Consider the following 16,194-nt stretch of genomic DNA (forward strand, 5'->3'; position numbering starts at 1 on the left):
TTGCCCACGAAGCAAAGAGACTAACCCATTTAATTTTTCCATATCAGAACAATGAATTCCTTCTAACATTATCTCAACGTTATTGAGCCAAAGGTCCGCAACAACTGGACCTTCCTCGGCTTCACCTTTGAATTCAGGAGCTCCTAATCCCTTTAACTCTTTTGCCACATTTATTCTCTGTATTGCGGAGATTGGAGGGTGGAAACGCGTCAATACCGCATCCAACGTCCTAAAGAACACATCTTGATCAGCTACAGGCACTCCAGAAGGTGCTCGTTCTTTACCTTGCCTGGCCAGAACAAGTGAATTACTACTCTCAGCTAATCTATCATCTCCCGTTTCACTTCGGGAGCTATCTTATCAAGACATCTAATATAACCAGATAAGTCTATTAGCATAACATCATACTTTTTACTCAGATCAGATCAGAAGTTATCACTACTATGTTGACATGTACATATCTAAAGATACTATAAACTAAGGTTTATTCCTAGAATCGACTAAACCTTAGCTGTGATACCATTAAATGTAACACCTCTAACCTATACTCGACCCGAATACGAGTCCGATGTGCCACATTGACTTTTCAAACTTGTATATCTATAAAAACTATACGAAACTTTAAACTTTTATTAATACAAAAACCATATTTACATTCATAAAATCATGCAATTAAAGATTGAAAATACACTCATCGCGAGTTTTTTTCCATACACATCACGTACTAATGTATAATTGCTATGACTTCATTTCTTCGATCGTATTCTAACTCAATGATCGATCCAAAACTTGCTCGAGTTCGGTATCTACATAATCATACATGGATCCATATTAGTATTCTAATTGATATATTTTAATTGATATATTATAATTGCTCACTCCTTAGACTAGAAGAATGGCTAATTATATCTTTAATTTAAGGTATGTATCGGTACACTCTGTAGTGCATCGGTACATTCCTTAACATGTGCATCGATGAACTAACTATGCATCGATACACAAATCACATTCGATGTTTCTATTTTTAATGGGTACATCGATACACTTCATGTGCATCGATACATAAATTACATTCGATGTTTTAATTTTAAGGGGTGCATCGATGCACACTCCCTATGCATCGATACATACTGAATAATTTCTGGAAATTTGCCCTTGATGTATCGGTACACATTGAATGTGTACCGATGCACACTAGCCATAATTATATTTTAAGCACGAAAATCACTTCCTTTTAGCTCAATTGTGCCATATTTCAACCCCTTTTATATCATTAACTTACGTATACCTACTTAAACCAATTAATACTCATTCAACACTTCCTAATCTTCAAAATACAATCCTCTCCATGTAATTCAATAATCATACTAAATTTTCTACTTGTTCTATGTAACACCCCTAACCCGTATCCGACGCGAATATGAGTTCGAGGTGTCACATTGACTTTTCAAACTTTGTCACTTAAAGAAAAACAAGGAAATTTTAAACTTTCATTAAAACAAAATACATTAATTTACATAAAAGAGATCACGAAATACCAAATCGATCAGAGTATTCGTAATTAACAACTTATTACATACCAACACTCTATACATAACCCAAAATACCTACTTTGCCAATTACTTATGATATGATCTTTTAGTAGTGATGTTATTCTTGCCACTTCTAGTACTGCTCTTCTTGTTTCCTGGTACCTACGTGTAAATCACTTACACGCTAAGTCATAGACTTAGTGAGGCAATAAATAAACATGTAGCTATAGATTCATGAATATGCATTCTTACCATTTGATCCTGACATTTCAATATGCATGTATATATTTCACTATAACCGATATAATCATGTCATATACATATGAAACTTATCTTCTTGTATCACTTTCACCTTAATTTATCTTTCAATTGCCCATGTACATTATTGAGAACAGAGGTATTTGAGTACATTGAGGTTATGCACTAATGCTGTCACCACAGTTCAATAAATTCCCTAATGGGGCACTGAACATTTGTTCAGTATTTGTCCCGAAGGACCACTATATCCCGAAGGACCACTAGATACGTCCCGAAGGACCACTGGATATATCCCGAAGGACTAATATACCCTCGACTCTTGGCATGCCAACTATACATATAGCTCTCGTATCATATAACATGGGCTTTAATATGAATACATTTCTTATTTCATATATTTTTCATCACTTTTCATATAAACCCATAATCTTTTCCATTATTTCACATACCTGGATTATATTCTCTGGCAATGATATTCGTTCATTCAATGTCATATGAACATATAACGAATTATGCATGCAATCACTATTACAATAGTATATGTATTAATATAAATGGGTATGGAATCATTAATTCAACTATCAGAGATAGACTTATCATAAGTCTTGTCTCTATACCTTAGCCTTGCTTTGATTCGATTCTAATCATTCGATTATTCTGGAATAAGATTACGCTCTAAATCTACATAGTAATACATTGATATTTATCAGCATACAAATTGATATATTCCAAACAATTAATCCTTAGGTTAAAAAAAACTATTTCCATCTCTTATTGAATGTATGCATCGATGCACTACACCATGTATCGATGCATCCCTTGACGGGTGCATCGATGCACTACCCATGCATCGGTGCATAAATCCTATTCGATATTTGTATTTTCAGCAGGTACATCGATGCACTCCTTATGCATCGATGCACTAATGGCATTTGATGTTCATTTATTTTAAATGAGTGCATCAATGCACCTTCAACAAATTCTGGGATTTTTTCTTGATGCATCGGTACACGTTGAATGTGCACCGATACACTCTACCCAGAATTCATTTCTTGAACCCGAAAACTTATCCAATTCAGTTTAAACTTTCATGTTTCATCCCCTTTTATATTCTTAACTCTAGTACACATACTTAAACCAATCTATACTCATTTATTTCATCTTAAACCTCAGAATCATATCCTCATTGTGAAATCCCAGAATTATACCAACTTTGCAACATGATTAATTCCACTTCTAACCCTTAATATGTCTTAACTAGATTGATGAAAAGTCAAATTTAACTTCCAATTCTAGATATGAACTCTATTCCAAGATTTCATTCAAGAACCTCTAATTTTTAATCTCTTCTAACTCCATCATCCTTTGATTTTAAGATAACTTAAGCTTTCCTTAAGCTTAATTATCATCTAATAATAAAAAACCAATCTTAAATTTAACAAGAAACTCAATAATCATAAAACTCACATTTGTTTTACTTTACAAGTACAAGGAAGAAAGAAAAAGAAACGAACTATGGAAGCCTTTGTGTTTTCCCCTCTTCAACCCACGTGGATACATATATAACCCTTCTTTTCTTATTTCCTTGTAAATGACCTCTTTGTCCTTCTATTCATTCTTCCTTTCAATTCAAATCCATACAATAATTTACAAATAAATCTTTCTACTATTCAATCATTCTATTTTAATCACCAAATTATGAGACTTTACAATTTAGTCACTAACCCGATATTGAGGATGTTACATTCTAAATTTAATTCTATCACTTCATATCTCTTAATTTAACCCATGACAAATCAAATTTAGCCTCCAATTTAATTTATCAACTCTTCTTCCAAATTTTATTTAAAAACTCATTATCTTTAAACTCTCCAAAATCCTTCATCTTATAGTTTTAAGACAATTTAAGCTTTCCTTAAGCTTACTTATCACCTAAGGATCATAAACCAAGTTTGAACTCAACAAATAACCAACAAACATGGAAACTCACCTCTTTCCTTTGGGTTCAACGGTGAAGAGAAAGAAGAAGAATAAGAGAACTCTAGAAAGCTTCCATTTTTCCCTTCATCTCCCACGTGTAACTTATATAACCCCTTTTTTCATTTTTAATTCATTTATAGGTCAAATGACCATTTTACCCTTATATTTCTCTTTCTTTGATATTTAATCCTCTACAAAATTTACAATATGCCCATGCACTTTTCAATTAATCTACGTTGACCAACAAATTCTAAAAATTTTCAATTTAGTCACTAACCTGATATTGAGGATGTTACATTATCTTCATCTTTCTTCTTCTCCTCTCCACCGTGACACCATAACTTGAGGTAAGGAGGATTTTAGTTGGTTATTTCTTGTAAATTATTGTTGGTCTTTATTCTTTAGGGTGTTAGAAAATTTTTAAGTGAATTATTGAGTGAGAATTTTTAAGTGGATTTTGAAGTTATATTTGACTTTTCAATGGTATAATTAAGAATATAGAAGTAGTTAAAGTGGATTAAAAACCTGTTGAATAATTGATATGATTTTTGGTACCAAGTGTTATATGAGAATATTGGATGTTAAAGTGTGTTAAAGTGAAGTAAGTTAGTCTAGGAGTGTGTAGTTAAGTTTAAGGCTTTATGGAAGAGTAAAATGGGAAAAATAGCAAAGTTTGGTAATTTTTGGGTTAAAAAAAGTGTAATTTGGGATAGTAGTATCGATATTGGTTGAGTAAGTACCGATACTACAAGGAAAATTTTGGATAATTATGTGTATGAAGAAGAGTGATAAATATTCATTGGGTATCGATACCAATGGGGAGGTATCAATACCATTTCTTGCAATGATATTACAGAATTGAAAATGGGCATTGATACCATGGAAGGGTATCGATACTACCAGGATAGACAATATTGTGCTTGTAGTACCGAAACTACCTAAGTTGGAATTAAGGAATCATTGATTTGTTTAATTTATATTAGTAAGAATTTTTCGAGTAATTCGAATTTCGATATTTATTGGATTGTATATTCGTGTAGATGACGATCGAGAACAAAGTTTGGACAAGTTGACGAAGTAATAGTCATCGAGAAAGAGATCGATATGGACTAATGAGGCCAGGTGAGTACGTATTATTAGGTATATGAAGTTTTATGGAAATAAGACTTGCGATGAGTCTATTTCCATATTAAAGTGTATGAATTCATGAATACAAGCATGTGTTTGTTATGATTTGTACATACGTATGAGTATATGTGTTCACATGTTATTGTATGGGTTGTATGATCGATGTGCTACATGAGATATAGGAATATAAGAGAGAGAAATATAAACTATATGATAATGAAATTATATGATTAAACGAGAAATGAGATAAGTAGTATGAACCTATATGATAATATAGAAATAGTATATCAATTAGGAGATATGTATATAATTGATTATACAAATATGTAAGATGAGCTATGAGCTATATGGGAAAAATTCATGTGTTTAGATGAAACTATGACATATGAACTATATGGTAAAAATTTATGAAGGAATAGGAGAAGGTTATATGAGCAATATGAAACTGAACTAAGGGAATATAGGGAAACTAGTATATAAATGAAGTTATATAAGTGATATGAACTATCATAAATAACTATATTATGTGATATGAGAGCTAGGGGTATAGTTGGCATGCCAAGAGTCGAGGGTTACATAGGTCATTCGGGACATACATGAGGTCCTTCGAGATAAATTTCATATGCCACTAAATGGGAACTTATACGAGATGTGGTGACAACATATTTGCACAACATTTATGTACTCACATATCTTTAGTTCTCACATGTGTACATGAGCTAATAAAGAGATAACAACAAATACACTATATGTGATGTATATGTTTTTGTGATATTAAAGGTGTTACAAAAATTATATGATGATGTGTGTATTATCTGGTTAAGAATGTTAGGTACAATAGCAAATGACTAAGAGATATGAATTATATTAATGCTAATAATGATAAGAATAATAATAAGGATAATGAGATTATGTGTATATGTATGTATTTATGTTTTGATGCATAATGTGTTTTATAGTTTAATATGATTATATGAAGTGTGCATGGTAGGAGTTAGTAATGAGATGTTATATTTTACTTATGTCTTACTAAGTCATCGACTTAGCGTGTGAGTGTTTCACACGTAGGTTCAGAGAAGCAAAAGGAGCAAAGCAAAGATAGGCAAGACAGGTCAACTTCTCATTTCCAAAAGATCATATCAGAAAAGATTTTAAACTATATATATTTTGTTATATTGAATATAGTTGAAATGTAATAAAAGATTTGAGTTGATTGTGTTGTGAGATGTTTTGTAAAACCAATTGTTTTTATTTAATGTAAATTATTTAGTTTTGATTTAAAGGTGAATTTGAAATTCTTTTCATTCTTTTGTAAAAGTACATGTTTTGAAAAGTCAATGTGACACCTCGACTTGTATATGGGTCGGATACGGGTTGGGGGTGTTACATCCAACGTTTAGTCCGTTTGTAATATAGTCCCCGACGTAACCAACCATTTGACGTCGTTACACTGTCGTTAGTACGTTTGTAATATAGTCATTAAACTTTTCAGGAGCTTGCATTTAGGTCCCCCAACTTTTAAAACTTGTAACACGGTGTTCAAAACCCTAAATTCCAAAATAATTTAATTATATTTTAAACTCTAAATTCTAAAATACTTCAATTTAAGGTTTAGAATATAATTAAAGTATTTTGAAATTTAGGGTTTAGAATGTAATTAAAGTGCTTTGGAATTTTGAACATGAATTTGCTATTTGACAGTGTTTACTTCAATATAAATTTTAGGTTTGTTATATGTACATTCAACGGTTACCACACTTTGGACATGAAAAATGCACCTATCACGTTTATTGCATAAACCGTTGAAGTAAAAGTAACAAGGTCAATTTGTCTTGTTCGTAACTGTCGCACTTTGGTATGACAATTCAATAGGTTTGGATGGAACTTGAGCATACACATCCAACGGCTACGAAAATAGTAAAGAGTTTTAGTTCATATGACTACAACATACAACCAATCAATAACTAAAATTAAAATAAACCAAGAATATCAATTAATAACTCATTAAAAATGAGGACTTAATAAAAAAGGGAAAGAGGTTCGGTCATAGTCACTCCAAAAGCTAAGGTGTCAAATGGGTTATTTAATATAGACATTAGATGCCAAATACAACATTACCAATTGCAAATGCATTAATGGCCTACCCTTTTAACAAATAATTGCTTCTAATGCTCCGTGTTTAATGTTTCTCCATAGTAAAAAATGATGAGAATCTAAAGCAAATTATAGAACTAAAATCATAAGACACCATAATTCTTGTAAATTCATGGCATGTCAACAATAAAAGATATTGTAAAACATATAAGACACTACAACAAACATATATATGGCATAAATGAAGGTGCAAATGTGCAATGAACGGACAACATATCAAGTAGATGCTCCAAATATACTACTTTGTCATGATGCATTTCGAGTTGAATGCATGCAGAATTATCTTCTAAAGCTATAATTTAATATAGATTCAACTGTAAAATTTCCAAAACATGTAAAAAAATCCAATTCATTCACGATATATCAGTCTTATAATCAATATGAACTTATTAAAAGGAATACGAGCTCACAAGACACCAAAAACCACAGGTCGGATCAATACAATTCCAGTAACTAGTACCAGCAGTCTCTCGGATTAAACCTGGCGATTTCACTATGTCGATACTCTCAACCAATTCACTTATTTAAAGAAAAACCAAATAAGAAGATAAAAAAAAATTAACCTAGGACCCTCTTTCACTTCTATTCTGATAGACTGAATATATTTCCTAAGGAGTACTAAAAGTTTTGATTAAGAAGAAAGAAAGAAAATTAGATGGTTTTGGTTCAAAACTAACACTGAATATCCAGATCCTTGACATGTAGTTCCATAAATATAAAGATTTCAACAAAAAACACACAATGCGAGCTGAAAATGGGAAAGTGAGAAAGAAAAAAAGTTTACTTCCGAATAACCCAAAAGAGAAAAATAAATACCTTCTTGCAAGTGAGTGTAGAGGCTAAGAAATAAACACAATCGATGTTGCATTCCAACATTTCTTCATCCATTTTTTCTTTGTAAATAAAAAGCTGAAAGACAGAGCATTGTTTGGGTTTATAATTTTACATGTCAGTAAATTGAAGAAGAAAAACCAAGCGAGAGCTCATGTGAACGAAAGAGACTGAGAGGTGAATGCATTGTTTGATATTTCATTATATTTGATCATCTGTTGTAAAATCTTTAACCACATGGATTAAACGAATAAATTATTATATGACATTTATACAAAATAATTCAAGCTTTGTGGGTGACTTTCAACAATGATACTTAGTTCATATTAGTAATATTTGTCAACTCTGCATTTCTAACCCCATTTTTTCTCACAAACATTTCATCGAACATCTATGATTCACCTGAGATGACTTGTATCTAACATTACTCCTTGAATCGTTGATGGTCCCGATAGTCCCTTGGTCGGGTATTCTTTCGATGGACCTTTATTCAAGTTAACACGTCCACATAATTCAAAGTTAGATTAGAATTTCCCATGCATCCCCGACTGAAAAGTTACGCCGGAAATTAGAAGAGAGAAATGAAAAAGGAAATTTGAGATCGAAAAGGAATTTGGGGTTTAGAATGAAATTGATGACTGTGTTGCAAGTTTTAAAAGTTGGGGGACATAAATGCAAGCGCCTGGAAAATTCATTGACCATATTGCAAATATACTAACAGCAGTGTAACGACGTCAAACGACCGGTTACGTCGGGGACCATATTGCAAACAGACTAAATGTTGGAAGATTGTATTACAAGTTTTAAAAGTTGGGGGACCTAAATAAAAGCTTTAGAAAAGTTTAGTGATCATTGCTATATTTTACCCATAATATTAATACATTAATCATAATTGTATTTATTATTAAAATAAATTGTTATAAATAATAATTTTAACTATTTTCTTTCAAATATTCATAATTATAATTAATATAATTAATGGTTGAACAACAAAAATATTAATTTTTATACTTATTAAATCTTAACTTATTTAGTGCGATTATTATTATAGCGTACAAACTATCATTGTTGCGATCGATAATCTCTAGAGCGCATGGTTAACAACTTAAATATACAAAAGGTGTTCAATCTATATCCGTTTTTTCAGTTTAGTGCTTAACGTTTATTTCGTTCAAGTATGGTGCCTAATGTTTCATTCAGTTACTCAAAATGGGTCAAGTCGTGACAGATCGTTAGTTTTATCTGTTAAGTGACATATGTCACAATATGATAATTTTAAAATTTTTATATAAAAAAATTATATATATTTTAAAAAGAAAACACATAAATTTTGAAATAATCCCACAACTTTGAAAACCTTCTTTTCAACCCCCAAACCCATGTCGACTGTCGCCTTTTGCCTTCGACGAAGTTCCACCCAACCTCACCTCCCCCGATGACCAAAACCCCTATGAAATCGTGATTGGCCAATGGTCGATTGACGGCGAATTGACGTTTTATACCCCGCGAACCCTAGTGTAAAAATCGCAATCCTAATCGATTTCGATTGTCAATCAACGACAACTACAATGACTTATAACTAGGATGATGACAAGGACTATGTCGACGACAGTGGTCGGGCCAGAAAAGGCGAGGGGGTTAGTGTTAGGGTTTGAGGAATTTAGGGATTTTGAGATTTTTTTGTAAGTTAAAAGAAATAAAGGCTTTTTATATAAATATAATAATATTTTAATTAAAAATTATGAGATTGTGACACGTGTCAGTTAACGGAGAAAACTAACAATTTGTCACAACTTGACCCATTTTGAATAACAGAATGAAATGTTAGGCACCAAATTAAAATAAAATAAACATTAAGCACTAAACTGAAAAAACGAGCATATGTTAGGCACATTTTGTATATTTAAGCCTTAAAAGTTGTCGGTTGACATCTATATTCTCTCTTAAATTATGGGTTTAATATCCATTATGAGTAAAATTTATATTCCCTTCCTCTTAGATAAGAATTATTTAAAAAACTATCATAGTTACTTACACTAATATATATGATTGAAATATTTAAGAATTACATATAATTCTAGATATTTTTTAAAATAATAATAAATAGTTTTATTAAACGAAGAAAACATAATAAAATTATAAGGAGGGTACAAAAGTTACAATAGACTAATCCCATTGAAAAACAACCATAAAATATGGTCCATTTTCATAATTTAAAGTTTTTAAATTTCAAACGTTTTCTAAATCATTAGATAAATAAAAATGACAATTTGAAATTAAATTTTTAATTTTAAAGATAATCCATTTTTTTAATAAAAATTTATTATTTTTTATTATTAACCTTGTCATTTATATTCATTCATCTAACAATCTAAAAATGTATAAATTTAAAATTTTTCATAATATATCTACATCCTACTTCAATAATAATACTAATAACAATAAATGTTATACAATTTATAGAATAATGAATGGCAAAATTGTCATTTGCTAAGTGAATATTGAAATAAATAGATTACATTTACAAAAATATCCCTCTATCGATAATATACTATTATCCCATTGATACGGGATTTTCGCTTGCGGCTTACACTTGGCCGTCACTTTCGCTCCTTGCTCTCTTGAGCGCGATCTCCTCTATTTTGTCTCATACTTCGTTCTCCTTATATAAACTCCAAATTGTAGGTCTCTTGTATTAGACCCCCTTAATTTCCAACGACAGCTATAGACAGCTATATGCTGGAATTCTTTGATTAATGCAGGAATAATGAAGCATTAACAATAGTTGAAGCTTTTCTCTTACGGATCTCTTTCAGTTTTGTTTTTGGTAAATTCAACTTTCTTTGTTTGTTACAGATCTAGTTGGATTTGGCTTATTTCTTTCGTTCATTACTTTCCGTGACATTGTTTGGACTAGATCTGGCTTTTTCCGACTGTAATTTTAAAATATCTAGTTACATGCTTCGTTGCGTTGTTTCTACATATTACTGTTTATTAGTTTATTTTTATTTTTTTAGATCTTATTATAGCGTCAGTTTTCAATGAATCATTATATTTCCGTTGATATATAATTCTGATTCTTCTTTTATATAAATTTCAGGTGTTGAATTTTTGAAGTATTGATTAGGAAAGCAAGGAAATAGTGATAATGGCATTAGGAAAATATAGTAGAGTAGATAATAATAATAATAATAATAATAATAATAGGAAGTCTTCGGGTTATTGTTCCTCTGTCACAGTTGTGATTTTCGTGGGATTATGTTTAGTTGGGATTTGGATGTTGACTTCATCCTCAACTGTCTCTGTTGGGGACGAGCCCGCTCTGGAAAAGAAAACTCAGCTCGAAGATAAGGTTGCTCCAGTAACCAGTGATAACAATGACAGCAGCAACACCTCGCAGTTTGAAGAAAACCCTGGGGATTTGCCTGAGGATGCCACCAAAGGGGACACCAATGTTAGTCTGGCTGAAAATGATGGCAAGGGCAACTTAAATACACAAGAAAATCAGGATAATACTGAAGATAGTAAATTGGAGGAGTCTAAGAAGGATGATGAGCAGTCAGCTTCTGATAATGCAGAGAAAAGCGGTGACAATGGTGATAACTTGGGTGGAGAAGGGGATTCAAAAGAGAATTCTGATGACAAGAAGTCAGGTTCTGAAGAGAGCAAGGATGAACCTGATTCTGATGAGAATGACAAGAAATCTGAAGAGAGCAATGAGAAATCTGAATCTGATGGGAATGATGATAAATCTGATTCTGATGATGGTGAAAAGAAGCAAGATGAAAGCTCCTCCGAAACTAATGGAGATCAGACGGATGGTCAGATAGAGAAGGTTGATCAAAATGATAATAATGTGTTGGATAAAGGATCTGATGAGGGGAAAGATGGTGGTCAAGAGAAAAACCAGAGCTCGTATGAAGTTTTCCCGTCTGGTGCTCAATCTGAACTTTTGAATGAAACCACTACTCAAACTGGATCATTCTCTACCCAAGCAACAGAATCAACAGCGGAAAAGGAATCTCAGTTATCATCCAAGAAATACATTTGGAAGGTGTGCAATTCCACTGCCGGACCTGATTATATCCCATGCCTTGACAATTTGGAAGCAATCAGGCATCTCCATTCTACCAAACATTATGAACATCGAGAGAGGCACTGTCCGGAAGAACCACCAACCTGCCTTGTCCCTCTTCCTGAAGGATATAAACGTCCAATTGAGTGGCCAAAGAGCAGGGAGAAGGTACCTTAATTTAACATGTCCTGATCCACTTTTTTACTTTGATTCTCTGCTTGATAGGATGAACTAACAGATACTTTCCTGCTGCTGCAGATTTGGTACTATAATGTTCCCCATACCAAACTGGCACAAATTAAGGGGCATCAGAATTGGGTTAAAGTTACTGGAGAATACCTCACATTTCCTGGTGGTGGAACCCAGTTTAAGCATGGTGCGCTTCATTATATTGACTTCATAGAAGAGGTGAGTGCCTAAATCAGAGGACTGTCTTCACATTATAGTTGGCTATTATTACATTGATAATACTTATATCTCACATGATATGTACTTAGATGCGGTGTCTTTTGATCTGAGTTACAGCTGAAAATGATATTTACCAAGCACCATAATTATTATTGTCAGCTCCATTGTTAGTTTGTTACCGTTATTGGTCGACTTTGATTAGTGGATAAGTTTCTTCATGGTCAAAATATTGTCCCCTCTCACAACTTGTTCTTTGAATATGTGCTTCAACTTTTATTTCCTTTTCTGCAGTCTGTGCCTGATGTAGCATGGGGAAAACGTACTCGTGTAATATTGGATGTTGGATGTGGGGTTGCTAGCTTTGGAGGTTTTCCTTTTGACAGAAATGTTGTTGCTATGTCCTTCGCACCTAAAGACGAACATGAAGCTCAAGTACAGTTTGCACTTGAAAGGGGAATTCCTGCTGTGTCTGCTGTGATGGGTACCAAGAGACTACCCTACCCTGGCAGAGTATTTGATGTTGTTCATTGTGCACGATGTAGAGTGCCATGGCACATAGAAGGTATTTACAATCTCCTTTAGTTATAAGCTGTCTGTAGTCATATAATCAATTGCTGGAGTTTATTTTATGAACTTTTGTTGCTTGAATATTCACTGGTCTTAATAATATGCAGGTGGTAAACTCCTCTTGGAGCTGAACCGTGTCTTGCGACCTGGTGGTTTCTTTGTGTGGTCTGCTACTCCTATTTATCAGAGCATTCCTGAAGATGTTGAAATCTGGGAAGGTATATACCATCATACTTTGTATTTTGTGTGAGAAATCTATTGTCTGGAACAGCTGCTCAATTTCTGCGTGGATTCTGTGCAGCTGTGGTTGAACTAACAAAATCTATGTGCTGGGAGCTTGTAAACAAAACTAGCAAGGATGCAGTAAATGGTGTGGCTGTAGCAGCATTTAGAAAGCCTACTTCTAATGAATGCTATGAGCAAAGGACAAAACTAGAGCCTCCACTCTGTCCTGAGTCTGATGATCCAAATGCCGCATGGTATTGTTTCTGATTTGGATGTAAAATCTATATTCGGGCTAAAAACAAATTAACACAAGTTTGTAAGATGACACTAGAAATATCCACCGACTGGCTTTCAGTATGCTAACTTGCATTCTTTGAGTAAGCTATCAAATATTTTTCATTTTTTTGGTATCAAAACAGCCATTTGATTTGATTATTGTTTGTAGGAATGTGCCTCTGCAAGCTTGCATGCACAAAGCTCCTGTAGATTCAGCAGAACGTGGGTCTCATTGGCCTGAGCAATGGCCAGCAAGGTTGGAAAAATCACCATATTGGTTGAGTTCTTCCCAAGTTGGAGTTTACGGCAAAGCAGCACCAGAGGATTTTACTGCAGACAATGAGCACTGGAAACGGGTGGTAACCAAGTCATACATAAATGGGATGGGAATAAGCTGGTCATCTGTCAGAAATGTCATGGACATGAATGCTGTTTATGGAGGGTATGCAAAAATATATATGCACTTTTTTATGAAGTAGGAAGGATTATATTGGTTTGACAGTTGATTCTTTCTGATCTACCGATTCATTTTCTTTTCATTAATTCTGACTGTGGTATGCTTACAGCTTTGCTGCTGCACTCAAAGATATGGATTTATGGGTCATGAATGTGGTCCCAATTGACTCACCGGATACACTTCCCATAATATTTGAAAGAGGTCTATTTGGCATGTATCATGATTGGTGTGAATCGTTTAGCACCTATCCGAGGTCTTACGATCTTCTCCATGCAGACCATCTATTCTCGAAGGTTAAAAAGAGGTTTGTAACGATATATTTCTTTTCCTTACTTCCATTCATTACATTTTGCCTTCACTAGGTAATTGTATAGATTTTTACTAACCTATTTTTGTTGGTGAATCCTGAGAAAATTTTAGATTGTGTGTGTTTTTATCGGATTTTTATTTTTCTTTTCGTTTTGAATAATCAATTCATCAATGCTACATTCCATCGACCTTCTGTATAATGGAAGGATTAGTATCGAATCCCTGTTTCTGGTCTAAGCATTCTTCTGAAAGACATTTTCCATAATATGATATATCCATTGTTTGTTTCGGCCTGACCTTGGAATGGCTTATGGCATGCAGGTGCAACTTAGTGGCTGTTGTTGCAGAGGTTGATCGGATACTAAGACCCGGAGGAAAGCTTATTGTTCGAGACAACGTTGATATAATTAACGAGCTTGAGAATATGTTGAAGTCTATGCAGTGGGAAGTGCGCATGACATACTCCAAGGACAAGGAAGGCCTGCTGTGTGTCCAGAAATCCATGTGGCGACCTAAAGAGGTGGAGGCAATCAAATACGCCATTGCTTAGGTCATATTGTACCCTTCAACGAATGATGTTTGGCAGCACGTTTAAGTATCGATTAGGTATTCTTTTTGTTTAGGTTTGCAAATTTCAATTCATGGTGATTGATACACCAGGCCTTTGCAGGAGGCTTGGATTGTATCATATTTAAATAGGGGCTTTCTGTTATTTTTTTTATTTACTTGATCTTGTAAACCGTGTACTGTACCTTAGACATTTAATTTAATTTTATTTGGGCTCCTTTTATAAGCTAATCTTGTTGGGATAATTACTTACTGTTTTAATGTTTTATTTAATTTCGATTGATATAATAACAAATTAATATTTAATGTTTACCTATTATATCAGTTTGATCTGAATTTTAAAAAATAAAGACAATAGCGAAAAAAAAAACAACGACAAAAGGAAGTGGAAACGACAACCACAACAGTACGAAGCAGAGTCTCAGGTTAATTAAGTAGAGGGACTAAGGTTGAGAATGGAGGAGACATGGGAAGAAGTTTAAGGGTCCGAAGGTCAGCTCGTCGGTGGTTATTTGTGAAGTCCAGCTGATAGGACCAGCTGAAATCTGGGTAAAGCCTGCTCGATCCGACAACTATATCTTCCGGTGATCTCACCACGGTGTCTTCGTTGGGGATCACAAGATAAACCAACGATCTCCTCTTCAGCAGCTTTTGTATCTTCCGTTACAAAATGCCTACAACACTAACATCAAACACATTCGAAGTTCAGATATCAGATATTGAATTATATCATCAAATACCATGGAAGTGTCACCAATGTTGATGCCAAATGCATCTTTTTGAGGTGGAACCGCCAGCCATTTGTTACCGGAGAAGATTTCGGGCTCTCCGACATAATCTTGGTGAAGTATCATAATGGAATTAGGGTCGCAATTAGTGGCGGATTCAGAAATTTAAGAAAGGTGTCTAGAATTTTAATTTTTTTTTTTTAAAATAATGAGTATGTAAAAATTATAATTTTTTTCCTTAACACATTAAACTAAATTTAATCAATTTTCTAAAATAATAAGATACACTTAATCCTATGAGGCTTACTTCATACGTCACTGGCCACAATGAGGGCTTGGAATTTTTGCATGAGAATAGTATTTGCACCTCATTATAGAAGTACCATCCTCAGAAAAGTCGGCGATAGTGGGCACGATCAACTTCTAAACTCAGTGCCAAAAGCTCCACGATGATTAGAGACAATTCTCTCATCGCAGGGTTTCACACCATTCCCGTAGATGAGTTATCTTTTTACATATAAAAATGTCTTGACCACGATATTCGTCGATAATTAATTAACGATTTTTATTCAATAAATTTATTTTAATCAAAAATTAAAATATTAAGTAACTATACTTCAAAAAAAATCAAATGATTATTTAAACAAGTATTAAAGGTTAATTTGTCATTATACCTTCTAAAAAATTAGCCCATCTTCG

At 33.3% G+C, this 16,194-nt stretch overlaps 1 protein-coding gene across 2 annotated transcripts; it reads left to right on the forward strand.

Annotated features, from left to right (window-relative positions):
• The first annotated feature begins 10,575 nt into the window (after window positions 1-10,575).
• On the forward strand, window positions 10,576-14,998 carry LOC120147661 (probable methyltransferase PMT26). Of its 2 annotated transcripts, XM_039160971.1 has the most exons (10): window positions 10,577-10,710; window positions 10,984-11,751; window positions 11,794-12,126; window positions 12,217-12,366; window positions 12,658-12,928; window positions 13,041-13,151; window positions 13,235-13,412; window positions 13,604-13,876; window positions 14,001-14,195; window positions 14,522-14,998. In XM_039160971.1, the coding sequence occupies exons 2-10, from the start codon at window positions 11,032-11,034 to the stop codon at window positions 14,748-14,750; spliced, it is 2,460 nt and encodes an 819-aa protein (XP_039016902.1). In that variant the 5' UTR covers window positions 10,577-10,710; window positions 10,984-11,031; the 3' UTR covers window positions 14,751-14,998. The 2 variants fall into 2 exon arrangements, with proteins under 2 accessions (XP_039016901.1, XP_039016902.1); XM_039160970.1 differs by having other exon boundaries at window positions 10,576-10,710; window positions 10,984-12,126.
• Window positions 14,999-16,194: the final 1,196 nt, after the last annotated feature.

This window comes from Hibiscus syriacus, unplaced genomic scaffold (genome assembly GCF_006381635.1).
Source record: "Hibiscus syriacus cultivar Baekdansim isolate YM2019G1 unplaced genomic scaffold, ASM638163v2 tig00110940_pilon, whole genome shotgun sequence".
NCBI lineage: Eukaryota > Viridiplantae > Streptophyta > Magnoliopsida > Malvales > Malvaceae > Hibiscus > Hibiscus syriacus.